We start from the raw sequence: 13,784 nt of genomic DNA, 5'->3' as shown, positions 1-13,784 counted from the left end.
CCTAAAATCTTCAATAGTAGTTTCACAGATATTTGTTGAAAAATATAGAATGCGAGATAAAATTAGGAGATGAGACCAACAATAAATTAGTTCAAGTGGTAAGAGTCTTCGTCCCTTTAAGCATGTGGTCAGTGGTTCGATTTCTGACTCATGTGTATGGAAAATTCGGTTGGGAGGGAAGAACTCAATTTGTGTGCCCCACATATCCCCTGACGGAGATTAATCATCATTAACAACTTGGATCCTTTCCCATTATTCCTGTCATGTTGGTCATGTTTTGATAATCTTAGTCATTCTTTCACTTTTTTTCTCTCTCATTTTAATTTGTTTTTTTTGCTCTTTATGATTTATCAATCATCATTAGATTAAAAGAAAGACAACGTAAGAGAAAAATTAGAGAGAATCCAAATCCATAAAATTTCATACCATTTAAAGTTTGAACTGGTTGGAGTCCATTGACTTTAGGGTCCACCAAAATCGTACCTGTACCAAACATACGCACACACACATGATCTTTTTGTTTAAAACAAAAAATCTACACGCAAATAAACTATTTTTATTTTATACTACTAGTATATACTGTATATGTATTTTTACACCATGATGCATTTTTTACATAAATAACTTATTCCTGCCACAAAATAGTAAAATAAATGAATTATTTTGATATAAAAGATTCAAAATAAAATCAATTGAAATTTATCCAAAATAAAATAATAAAATTAATTACCATTTTTTTAAAAAGTCAAATGAAATATATATGTCAGATTCGTTCTGATCCGACATCAGGTTATTATTTGAACGGTCTTTTCTGTTAAAAAAATGAGACAAAATTGGGACTAACTTTGGTCGAGACGTCTTTGGGTTAAACTGAGTTTGCTCATCCATAAAATTAATAGCAACGATTATGAATCGTAGGTGTTAGAAATAATTCTTGTAGGCGCGATTTTGAAATGGTTTTTGTTAGTGTCTTCCTTACCGAACATAGACACTTAAAAAATATATCTACAATTTTGATATTGTTCCGTACCGAACCTAGAAGCCCAATCTGCTCATGATCATGAACCATGTGCCACAATCATCCGCCTAGACAAAATCCAAATACCTACCGAGTCCTCCTCGCACAATATCTTTTCAAAAATGTAACATCTTTTTTTTTTTATTAACCGGAAACATCTCTTCCCCCTTAACCGTCACAACAACTACCAAACAATTAGTCGTTAAAAAACACCACCCGTCATGACTGATCATAACTCCTCTTCAACCCCTCTCACCATGTATATCATTCACAACTCAAATGTACACATTTTCTAATCTAATTAGTACCTCTCACTCTCATTTTATTTCCGAGTTCATAATGTTCGCATACACCATCCCACCTTTATGAAAATAGAATGCACGAATATTTATTCTACTATTAAATTACATATTTTTTCATCAAATAATTTAGTGGCTAAAAATTATCCCATAAAATAAAGAATCATGACTTTAAATTTCGATCCTTACATAAAAAATACGATGTCTCTGTAGACAGAAAAACAAATTTATTACTGAGACAAACATAGCATGAGAAGAGGGTAAAAGTTGGAGGGAATAATAGCGTAAGTAGTATTGACGCGTAAGAAGGTGTGGATGTTGGTGAGCCAACCCTTTTGCTAGCTGGCTGTCGGGGAGAGGTCCCCAGATCCCTCTCGCATTGCACGTGACCCCACTCACTCTCTCCTCAACTCCTCTCAAAACGCCCCCATCGCTTTCTTTTCTTTCTTCTTCTCCTTCTTCTTCTTCCTTCAAACAACAAAACCCAAACAAATCAAATCTCTCTCTCTCTCTCTCTCTCTCTCTCTCTCTCGCGATTCCACGGTTTCTATATTCAAATCATTTCAGATTCAAACGCTTATACACGCGAACTCAGATTCCGATTCAAATGCTTCGATCTGTTACCGGAACACGGTGAATTCACTTCTCCTATTATCTTTTCCGATCATTCTATTTGCATCATATTATTGCTTTCAATTTCAATTTCACTTCTGTTTCTTTCTATTTTCTTATTCTTATACCGCGCATTCTCAGTTCAACTATTGTTATATCCATCGGCATTGATTGTTTGATATGCATTTTTGTGATTTGGAGTGAATGACATTGAGTTGAATCCGTTTGTGATGTGTATATGTTTTTTGTTTGATTCAAATTTGTTTTTAATTGTTAGTATAAATAATAGTATGTAATGTAATTAGTAATTACCGGTTGTGAAATTGGAATTAGGATTGTTGAAGTGGATGAACTAGGAATTTTTTCAGTTTTAGGTTATTGAATTGAGTTTTGCACTATAATGGAACTCAAGAGGTTATGATTTTCGCTTTCAAACTTGCCGGTGCTGTGATTATTCATGTTAGTCGGGGATTTATTAGAGCAAACTTCTATATTAAGCAGTTTCTGTTTTTGTTTTTTGACTTTCGCGTCACCGGGCTGGCCGGTCCGGACACTCGTAGCGGCCGAGAACAAAAAAATTTGCCGCGCTAGTTTGCCAAACTATCAAACATGGCTAGATTGTATTAATATAATACAGGTCAAAATTAAGTTACTTGAAAGAAGACGAATAAGGGATTGTCTTTGTTATACAAAATAAAGTGCTATTAATGAGAAAGTGTTGAGCAAAAATGGTCTCAAGAAGGTCTCAATAGTGAGCTTTAATTTAATGCAAATTTCTATTTCCATTTGAGTCTGAGGGTTGGATATGTATGTCTATAATGGTTCAGTATTCAGTGTTTGCAGGTGCCAAACCAATGAATATGATATGTTGGAAATGAAACAACTTGCACAGGGAGATTTACTCTTACTTGTTTTACAGATGATTTGAACTGTGATAGTCATTGCTTCCTTATGTTTTTAAGCGGCACTATAAAATGGAAGTGATAACATCAGTTCTGAAATTTATCTCGTGTGCTTGCTTTGGGGGATAACTTTAGTTACTGTTTCATTAGCGTCATGGGATTCATATGCAGGGAGCTAGGGCAATTTTAACATATTTGTAACTTTTATTTTTATTTGGCGGTTTTGCCTGTTTTTGGAAGCGAATACATTGGTTTCACATTATTTAATGATTTTGAATATTTTCATTCCTTTACATTTCTGATTTTATTTTTCATTTCAATATGCTATAATACCTTATTATTTTATTATGCAGGTTACATGGCCTCCAGGCTGAAACAGTTTGAGCTACCGAAGTATATATTTTTCAATAATTTGTATTTTAAGAGCTTCCTTTAGCTTGAACATGTTTCTTATGGGTTGACAAGTGTGGCGAAATGGTTTTTCATTCCAAATATATAAGAACATGGAGGAGACACGAGAAGATGCAGGGTCGACAGAGCAAGGGACATCTAATGTTAATGTATCATGGTGGCCTTCAGATTTTGTTAAAAAATTTGGATATGTTGCTTTGGATTCTCAAGATGAGACAGTAAATATTAAAGAATCAACTAGACACTCTGATGAAAATGTTTTGTCACCTTTGAGGGCATCACAAATTCTCTGGCGCACTGGAATGCTTTCAGAACCAATACCAAATGGTTTTTATTCAGTCATTCCGGTGAGAATTGATTTATACATTACCTTCTTAGTGCACTGCAAATGTCTATTTAGATTGATATGGTGCTTTGCATTACAATGTGGTGTGTGAACTATCAAATATTAAGTCAATGGGTCCAAGTATTAGCTTAGTATTACTGATACAAATCTCAAACCCACTAACTACAATAAGAATATTAAACCCTTATTACATAAGGTAGCAAATTAGGAAAATATGATGAAGTTAAGAGACATGTCTTTTGATTTCTTTCTCAGTTAGATGATCAATTGATTTTGAAATATATACCGAGACAATCTGAAGTTAATCTAAATATATTCTAACCGAACTTATATTTTATTCTGCATCTGAAAAGGTTCATAGGCCCCTTGCAGCCTCACCGGTAACTATTCCATAATTAGCTATAATGTCAAAATGACAAAACATTAAACGCATCTTCTTTGTCCTCTTAAAAAATTCTTGCTAAGGGCCAGCTCACCTAAAAGCTTAAGCTATTAGATGGGGCTGAGGTCTATGTTAGACCACTCATTAAGGATTACTATAGGACCAAACTGACTTCGGTCAGTTTTGTACAATTGCGTGTGTTGTTAGTAAGAATAAATAGGCAAAGGGAAAGGCATAGTTGGTTACCAAGAAGTTATTAGTGGTTATTTGGGTGGGAGGGAAGTTCTCTCATAGAACCAAGCTCTCAAAGACTCTGTCATTCATGGATCATAGTATGTGTTGTTTGAGTGAGTTAGTGGTGTGCTGACTGCTGTCCTCTGGCCCTTGATGTATGACTATAATGATTATTCTATCTTCTATTGTCATTAGTTAGTCTTTGATAATGTGTAGGAGACAAGACTCAAGGAACTTTTTGATAGTATTCCTACATTGGACGAGCTTCATGCTTTGGGCGGAGAGGGTTATAGGGCTGATATCATTCTCGTGGATCTAGAGAAAGATAAAAAGCTATCCATGCTGAAGCAACTGATTGTGACATTAGTTAAAGGATTAAACTCAAACCCTGCTGCAATAGTTAAGAAGATAGCTGGATTGGTATGTGTTTACTATTTTTTATTGTGCAACTCATGTGTCTTGTACAATGATGTCCTAATATGGCTAATATATGTTTATGTATTTTATAGTTTCATTTTATGTTTTTTAAATTGCATTTAACTAATTATGTTTTTTAAATTGCATTTAACTAATTATGTTGTCAAATAATTTCCCAAATAGCCTTAGCCATAGAATTTTCCAGAACATTTTTATTTTAGATTTTTTTGAGTGGGCTGAGTTATGTTTTGCTTTCGGGTTTTAGCCAGCTGCAACTTTGATTTTAAGAAACCATTTCATTGTAATTATTAGTGCCAAGTCTGTTGGTGGGCATTACAGGGATCAGATCAATCATATGATAACCTTCTTTTAATTGCCTCCATCTATTATTTAATTTATTTTCTAAAGCATATGTTTTACATTTATATTGACCTCTATTTTTGGACAGGTTTCTGATTTTTATAAGCGACCCAGTGTGGAAAGTCCAGCAAAAGCTGCATTTGATGAAAACTCTCACATTTTTGAGAATCGAGGAGTCCAGATGCTAGGGCAAATAAAGCATGGTTCATGTCGTCCTCGAGCTATCTTATTTAAAGTATTAGCTGATACTGTAGGTCTTGAAAGCACACTCATGGTGGTAAGCTCCGATGGTTTCTGCTGGTGGACTTAATTTCTGTGCTATATTGAGTATACTCTTGCCTGCCAATTTGCTATTTTTTCAATCTAGTTACATATTTACTATGTGTTTGTCCAAAGAATTATTAGTAAATTTTCAATATTGTTTACTAGTTTACTTCTCTCTTTTTCCACCTAGCGAGACAAGGACTTAGTATTTGTTGTTGTTCTCGTTATTCAATCTTGTTCATCATCATCATCATCATCATCATCATCATCATCATTATATAAGTTTTGAAGAATATGTCTTGTACCATTGTTCTCTTTATCAGGGCTTGCCAAATGATGGGGCTGTCGAATGTGTAGATTCATACAAGCATATGTCTGTGATAGTTGTATTAAATTCGGCCGAAATGCTGGTTGACCTTATGCGATTTCCGGGTCAATTGTTACCAAAATCAACCAAGGCAGTTTTTATGAGTCATATCTCTGCAGCAGGAGAGAGTGATTCAGCAGAAAATGATTCTTGTGATTCGCCGTTGGAACCAAACAGTCCTTTATTTGGAGTTTCAGAGAGGTTAGTACCTAATAGCTTTGCAAACTGCTGCTATTGTTGCTTGGGCTTACTACAGTTTTGTTTCCCTTCAGTTCGATTTTAGTACCCTAGTTTCAATTGCAAAATGGTGTTGTAGTTATTCAATTTCTGCAATTAAGCTTTCCTGTTAGATTGATGTAGATGCATGTGATATTGTGCTACATAGTCTCCAACCCATCAAATTCAATCACAAAGAATATGTGAATAAAACTGACGAGGGACTTGAATTTTATAAAATATGAGTTTATAACTGAGGATAACACAGTTGCATATGCGAATATGTGGAGTAAAGTCAAATTTTAGTGAAACTCAGATGCCTAAAAGTGACATCCTTTTGTTTTCAACTTCTAATGGTGCATTTACCATGCAAATACCAAATTATCAGATAAAAAATAACCTTCCTGTATTCTTGTTCTCGATAAGAAGTGGATTGTGAGACTATAGAGTATATATACAAAACCATTAGGCCTCCATCATTGTAGCTGTTCTTCCAGCTACTAGAGTTGTCAACTGATTGATATTGGTTTACTTTGGCCCCTCTTACAGTGCTGAGAAGGAGGAAAACCTTCAATTCCATAGAAGATTTGAAGCGTCTTCAAATGTAACAGGCCTTTCCCTGAGAAATATGATGTTACGATCAAATAGCAGTTCGAGGTAATATTTACCATTGCTTGTCCTGATATGTTTCATGATCCTTTTCCCATTGTTTTCATCACAGTAGAAGATGTCTTCACTTATATTTTATTTAAGGGCACATGTTTAGGGCACATGTTAAGGATACCTAAATAGTAATTATATCTTAGAAAAAACAACTTTTGACTCTTGAATAAATGAAAAAACACAATTTCCATCTATAGTACATTAACATGCACATGTTAGCATTTCTCTTTATTTAATTGTGATAATGTGAAACTTTGTTTGACCGGAATCTCTAAAACATGCACTGTACCAACTATTTCTTGTTAAATGATTCTGTCAATTATCTCAGTTTGTCTCATAGTGAACCCAATATTACAACCGCATTTGGTCGGCGTAGTCGGAGAAAGGCCATTGCTGAACAGAGGACAGCTAGTTCAAGGTTATTCATAATTCCTTTTATTTTTCTCGGAATGATGTATGCTAGGTTTAGGTTTGGTACATGTGATCTGTATTATTTCCTGACCTTGGTTTGTTTTTTAAATTTTGTCAATCATGGTTCATAGAAGCTTAAAGCTTTTACTGTGATTTGTTATATAAAGCCTTTAACTTACTTAGGATGGAAGTAGTGGTATTTCTTGATTCTGGTTTGCTCTTTTCTCTCGTTTTTTATCAGTATGTGAAGTTTTATACTGTTGATGGGCTAGAGCTTAGACATTGTTTACACCACAAATTGATGCTAGGACATGTCAGTTTTGTATTTCTAACTGATTTATCTACATGTTATCATACTGTGAACTCAGTGGCTATGGTATTGGTATTTTAATGATTTCCAAACAATAAAACAATTTTAAATTTATTGCGAGTCCTTTGTGTTTCACATATTTGGATAAGCCTTCTATGAAAAGAGCTTATCTCTAAACTAAGCTAGTAATGGTCTATCCACGATTAATATGATTCAAATGGCATCATGATCTCGACTCACTAAAATTTAAAGGTTGATGACACCCTTACTTTCTCTTACTAATTTGTCCATGTACACGTTGTCATTTTGCATATAGTGGCAAGTGTACTTAAATGATCTCAAAATTGTACACTAACTTAAAAATTGAAAAACTCATGGTCTTTCTTCTTATGTTTGAATTATTTATGGTTTTGCAGTCCAGAACATCCATCATTTCGAGCACGTGCACGGTCCATGCTTAGTGGTGATAGGACAGAATTTAGAGATTTTCCTGATGACCAGCCTACATCAAGGTTTTTACCTTTAGGGTCTTTTAATGTTTGCTTATAAGCTATTATGTCTACAAATTTATAAGGCCTTGCATGTGTTCTTCAGCATCATCATACTAAAAGTTTATTTTGTTTGGTGTTTGGAATTTCCAAACCAGGGTTTTGGCTAAAGCTACAAGAGACGGGATTTTTTGCCCAAACTAACCTTGGAACTTTCCAAACATATCTGAGCTTTCATTTTATTCATTAGCTGCAAGCTATTTTCTTTTTTTTTTGGATTCTTCCTATGTTTCGCATAAGAATAGGGTTTTGGTACTGAATGACATGAGAGATTATTTCTCAGCTTGATATTATTTATAGTGAAAACTGTCGAAAGAGAATTTCTTAATTAAGGGAATAAATCTAGACTAAGCCAATTCTAATAAAAGCATAATGATACACAAGAAGGAATATCTTAATAGTAAAGAATCAAATCAGTGAATATCTCAAAAGTTTTGAATAAAAAAGAACTTGTCGAAAAACTGTTTAAAACCCAATCTTGTACTGCCATGGCATGTTTTTTACTTTTATTTTTGTTTTACGAAACTAATTATCAATTTATATACCTGATTTTTACAACCATTCTCTTTTCATTCTCGGGCAAGACTTGGTGCCAAGTGATAACTGATATTTATTTGTATGATGCAAACATAGTAATATACACAATGCGTTTGCATAGTCCTTTATCAATTGATTTGCTACTTGAGGTGTCGTCAAACTCATTAAAGATATATATGTGATGAAATTCACTGAAACAAATTTATGTGACATGAGATCACTTTTTTGGTTTGTGAGGAATCCACTCAAGCTATGGAATCTGCAGATTTGATATTGTAATTATTTACATTTTCTCTAGACGCCACAAAATATTGCGAAGTTGTAAGATTCTTGCTTAAAAACTTGTGTATTAATCTTTAATATCTTCATATTAGGGTGTATCAGCTCAAATTTTAAGTGCTGCCATTGAAACTGACTAGGCCTAAAGCTAAAGAAGTAAATAATAGTACAAGAAAAAGAAAGACGTGAATTGTAATAGATTTGTTAAAATGGGTGGGATTTTATGTTGGGTGACATACTTCATTTTCTCTTGTTTATTGTTTGCTATAAGAATTTGTGGAATTATCTACCTTTTTTTTGTCCGCGTTCTTTATCGTCTCATTATTTAAATAAATGATTAATGAAGTGTTTATCTGTTTCTCAGGTCCAGCTATAGATCAGATGGTGCATCCTCATCAGAAACTCGTAGGATACGACGAAGAAGCATCAGCATTACGCCAGAGATTGGGGATGATATCGTAAGGTTGATAGTTGTTCCATAATGCTTCTGGGTCTGTACTTGCTTCTATGTGGACTGTATTGCCCTTGGTTTGCATTGTGTGCCGTCTTTCAAATGTTTGAGTAAATTGTCGCTTTTTTGTTTGTTAGCTAGTTGTCTCCCACATGATTCCTTTTGTTTTTTGGACATTTGCATGCTCATATCCTATTGGACCGAGATGCCTTTTTTTACTCTGTTTAAACCAAGGCACTTTAGATCTTGCTTTTTGTGACGTGCGGTGCATTTGGCTTGACTGCAATACAAGAAATTTTAGCAGCAAATATTTATCCCCCAAATTTATACGGAACAGACTTTTTTAGTACATTGGATGTGCAAGTAACTGGGTAGGTTTATAGGGGAGGGAGATTGTGACCTATTAGAGGATCAAAACTTTAATATTATTCTCACACCCAAGTTGGTCAGGGTGTTAATTGAGCCAAAAGCTCATCGCAAGAGATTTTTTACCCGGCATGAAGATGTTTTTATTTTATTTCCTCGTTCTTTTCCCTCTTTCATCTCTGTTTGTTGAGGAATCCTTATTCTTGTGCCATGCACCCTTCCATATTTTTGTAAAAATACTTATACACCTAATCAAAATGCTATGGGTCACAATTGCTTGATTAGTTAATCTTTGCTTGTAATTTAGCTTAACTTCAAAATGAAATATTTTGATAGATTATGTTGGGTAGAGGCTTGCTACTTTATTTGTTGAGGAATCCTTATTCTTGTGCCATGCACCCTTCCATATTTTTGTAAAAATACTTATACACCTAATCAAAATGCTATGGGTCACAATTGCTTGATTAGTTAATCTTTGCTTGTAATTTAGCTTAACTTCAAAATGAAATATTTTGATAGATTATGTTGGGTAGAGGCTTGCTACTTTATTTGTTCCTGCTTTATGCTAAATATTTGATGCCGAAATTGTATGACTCTAATACATACTCATTTCAGGTGCATTAAAGATCCTTTATTTAAATTTTTTCATCTTACATGGTTATTTGTTGTGTTGTATTAATTATGTATTGTATTATCTATGTGCTCATTTATAAGTATTTCAAATACAATACATTTGTTGTAATTAATTATGTATTGTATTATCTATGTGATTATTTTTAAGTACGTCTAATACTGATAACTCGTTATCTATTCATTGTAGGGCTGTACGCGCAATGAATGAAACACTAAAGCAAAACCGTCTTATGAGAGAACGTGGGGATGCAGATCTTCAGAAAAATGTATGTTTTCTCTATTTTGCTAACAAAGGAGTATGCTTTTATGAAACCTTTTTTTTCTCTGCCTGTGAATCTTCAGTATCTCATTTCCTTTATCTTTGTCAATCATTATTGATTTTTATAGTGGTCTGTGAAAAGTTGGATTAGCTAGCTAATCTTTTAAAACATGGAGCATGTCTTTGCCCTTTTGTTTCTGAGTAGGGTGATTTTCTTTTTTCAGTTAATTTAAAAATCATTCACGTTTACATGTGATTCTCATTCTGCATTGGCAGTTGTCAACTTTCCATCTTGATGGTCATGATGAAAGGTCCACCATATATTCTTTTCAGCGTGACCAAGTAACATCACAAAAGGCAATGTCATTACCATCTTCACCACATGATTATAGAGGTCAAGCTTCTGAGCGAAGTGAGCTATCAAGATATGGAGTTAATGATGAACTGGAGTCCACCTGGAATAAAGTACTTGAATCTCAAATGTTTAATAACAAACCTTTATTGCCATATGAAGCATGGAATATTGACTTCTCAGAATTAACTGTTGGAACCCGTGTAGGGATCGGTACGTTTTAACTCTCATGGTTATCATAATCAAAAGTAATATGATTTGCACATTGTGCGATTAGATATAATTGTAAAGCATGCGATGCAAAGTTTTTGCTAGTTTAAGATTTGCTAGTGAATTATAGAGATTATTTTGAATTACAATTTCAAGCAAAACCACATGATAAATGATAATATTATTGAAAAAAGGGTAGTACTTGATATTCTGAGTTCTGAATAATCACAAGTCAAAATCTATATTCTTTCTCGTCCCTCCTTTATCTAAAACCTCCAAACTTCTATAGATTCCAATCCTGGAATTTCTTTTTATTGAGGAATTTGCTTGCTAAATAAACTGTTATATTCCTTCTAATCTTATTATAAGAAAAGTTTGCTTTTTAGGTTCATTGAATGACTGATGTATCTAGCCTATGTATCTGATCTATAAAGGGAGTATTAACTATTAAGTATTACCTATCGGCTTTAAAAAAATTGTTTTATCAATTAGGAATTTCTTTCTATAGAACTGCTATTTTTTCAAGACTCGGTATCAGGCCCAAGAACCTCATAGAAAACAGATTTATAGAACTGCTATTCAGCTTTAAAAAAAAAAAAAAACAGATTTATCATTTTGGCATGCTTATGGTACATGGTCAATTGCTAATTCAAGGGTTTGTTCTTGAGGGATGTTGTAGGAACGCGATAGTTAACTGTTGCTTGACTATCTATATATTTTCCTTTTTCAGGCTTCTTTGGGGAAGTCTTCCGTGGCATATGGAATGGCACAGATGTTGCAATCAAGGTTTTTCTAGAGCAAGATTTAACTGCTGAAAACATGGAAGATTTTTGTAATGAAATATCTATTCTGAGGTATTTGGTTGTTGATTTGCAGTTTGTTGGCCTTTTTCTGTTGTGTCCAATATGTTCTGACTCTTTCTGTTTTCCTTTGAATTTGTTTTTTGTTTTCATCCAGCCGACTCCGACATCCTAATGGTATTCTCCATCACTTAAACTATTTACTTCTATAGTTTTGGGTTTCACATTGATCTTGCATATTTGTTTTATACTACATATGGTAATTAATTAAGGGCTTCTCAATTGTTGTCTTTAGTAACATCTTCCTTACTGATAAATATAAAAAGTAATACATATTATGTAAGCTTGGTTAAATAAATCTATCATGTAGCATCTTTCCTTTCGTTTTAGGTGTTATTTATATAGTAGTGAAATTGTATGCAGTTATCTTATTTCTTGGTGCATGCACAAAGCCTCCACGTTTATCTATGGTTACGGAATATATGGAGATGGGTTCATTGTATTACTTGATACATTTGAGCGGTCAGAAGAAAAAGCTCAGTTTGCGGAGACGACTGAAGATGTTGCGTGACATATGCAAGTAAGTACTATGATTATGCATTTATGCTAAACAGTCGTTACTTGTTACAACTAACACGTCTATTACTGCTTCATTATCTTTCCAGTCAATCTCATAAGTTCCCTGTCCATTTAATTTCACCTAAGAAACCACTGCTATTGTCTGTGTTCCAAGATTTATTTCCTCCGTTTTCCAATTAATTAATGTCTCTAGATGTCCAGTCTTGGGTGTGAGAAAGGGGGTCTTAAGAGTCTCACATTGGATGAGATAAGGCCTGGAAATGTGTTTACAAGCGGTGAGTAGTCCTTACCTTACAAGTCAATTTTGTAAGAGTTAAGTTTGACCCAATCCAAATTCTAAGACATTGTACAATTCAATGTCGTTTGTGGTTCATCACATGATATTCGTCACTGTCCTGTCGTCACGTTATATGAAGCAATGTTTTGACTCTTGTTGAATCGTATCGGTTCATGTGGTATTAACTGTGAATAAAATAATTATAACTATGCTTTCAATTGATATGGATTTACTGCTAATAAGAAGCTTTGGGTTTTTTATATCACCATATATGTTATCGAATGCAGATGATCTACCATTTCAGTCAAGCAATTATTTGTTTAATTGAATACTGGAAACTACATTTGATGTCATAATATCTATATTTATTTGTTTATAGTATTGGAAACTACATTTGATATGTCATAATGTCTATATTTGTTTATAGTATGAAATTACATTTGATATGTCATAATGTCAATATTGATGTGAAGACCTTGATTATATGTAGGGGTTTGATGTGCATACACCGTATGAAGATTGTTCACCGTGATTTGAAAAGTGCAAACTGTCTAGTGAATAAACATTGGACCGTGAAAATCTGTGATTTTGGGCTTTCAAGAATAATGTTAGATCCTCCAATCAGAGATTCTTCTTCAGCTGGAACTCCAGAATGGATGGCTCCTGAACTCATCCGAAATGAACCATTCGATGAAAAATGTGATATCTTTAGCTTTGGGGTGATGATGTGGGAGCTGTGGACCTTGAACAGACCATGGGAAGGCGTACCACCCGAGAGGGTATATTCATTATTCAACTGACGCTCAATTCATTTTCCAGTGTTTTCTATTTCTATTTTGTGCTAAAATTATAATTCTTTTCTTTTGATAAGGTGGTTTATTCTGTTGCTCATGAGGGTTCCAGATTGGAGATTCCTGAAGGCCCACTAGGCAGTCTGATTTCAGGTTCCCGCTACATTTCTTTTATCACATTTTGATGATTAAACTTGACCTGTCTGGTTCAACTTGATCATTTTCTTTTTTCATTTTTGTTTACAGATTGTTGGGCAGAATCACATGAGCGACCAAGTTGTGATGAGATTCTCTCTCGTTTGGTGGACATGGAATACTCATTATGTTGACATAATCTTATATCTTTTTGTACATAGAAAACTTTGGGTAGAGTTTTTACACTGTGTCATCTATCGGCTGATGTTGTGGACTACTGTAAATTTTGTTCTCAGAATATTTCGAAATATAAATTAATGCTGCTCTTGTTGTCTTGCCCCTGTGCTGCAAACCT

General features: G+C 33.9%; 1 protein-coding gene across 3 annotated transcripts; it reads left to right on the top strand.

Annotated features, from left to right (window-relative positions):
- Positions 1-1,598: 1,598 nt before the first annotated feature.
- On the top strand, positions 1,599-13,781 carry LOC123893972 (serine/threonine-protein kinase EDR1-like). 3 transcript variants are annotated; one of them, XM_045943819.1, is made up of 17 exons: positions 1,599-1,950; positions 3,185-3,589; positions 4,421-4,624; positions 5,070-5,258; positions 5,569-5,813; positions 6,378-6,485; positions 6,820-6,909; positions 7,629-7,724; positions 8,941-9,039; positions 10,214-10,292; positions 10,562-10,850; positions 11,578-11,701; positions 11,805-11,824; positions 12,071-12,227; positions 12,994-13,282; positions 13,375-13,447; positions 13,541-13,781. In XM_045943819.1, exons 2-17 carry the CDS (start codon positions 3,335-3,337, stop codon positions 13,621-13,623), a joined length of 2,400 nt encoding a protein of 799 aa, XP_045799775.1. In that variant the 5' UTR covers positions 1,599-1,950; positions 3,185-3,334; the 3' UTR covers positions 13,624-13,781. The 3 variants fall into 3 exon arrangements, with proteins under 3 accessions (XP_045799775.1, XP_045799776.1, XP_045799774.1); XM_045943820.1 differs by having other exon boundaries at positions 1,630-1,950; positions 10,619-10,850; XM_045943818.1 differs by having other exon boundaries at positions 1,645-1,950; positions 2,764-3,589.
- The last annotated feature ends 3 nt before the right edge of the window (positions 13,782-13,784 follow it).

The sequence above is a fragment of the Trifolium pratense genome, linkage group LG7 (assembly GCF_020283565.1).
Source record: "Trifolium pratense cultivar HEN17-A07 linkage group LG7, ARS_RC_1.1, whole genome shotgun sequence".
NCBI classification, from domain to species: Eukaryota; Viridiplantae; Streptophyta; class Magnoliopsida; order Fabales; family Fabaceae; genus Trifolium; species Trifolium pratense.
The sequence above is the reverse complement of the archived record's forward strand: the minus strand, read 5'-3'. Positions and strand labels throughout refer to the sequence as shown.

Coding starts and splice junctions, on each gene's coding strand:
- LOC123893972 (XM_045943819.1), top strand. CDS start 3,335: ATGGAGGAGACACGAGAAGATGCAGGGTCGACAGAGCAAGGGACATCT. Junction 10,293..10,561: donor ATGCAGATCTTCAGAAAAAT/GTATGTTTTCTC, acceptor CTGCATTGGCAG/TTGTCAACTTTCCATCTTGA. Junction 10,851..11,577: donor TGGAACCCGTGTAGGGATCG/GTACGTTTTAAC, acceptor TTCCTTTTTCAG/GCTTCTTTGGGGAAGTCTTC.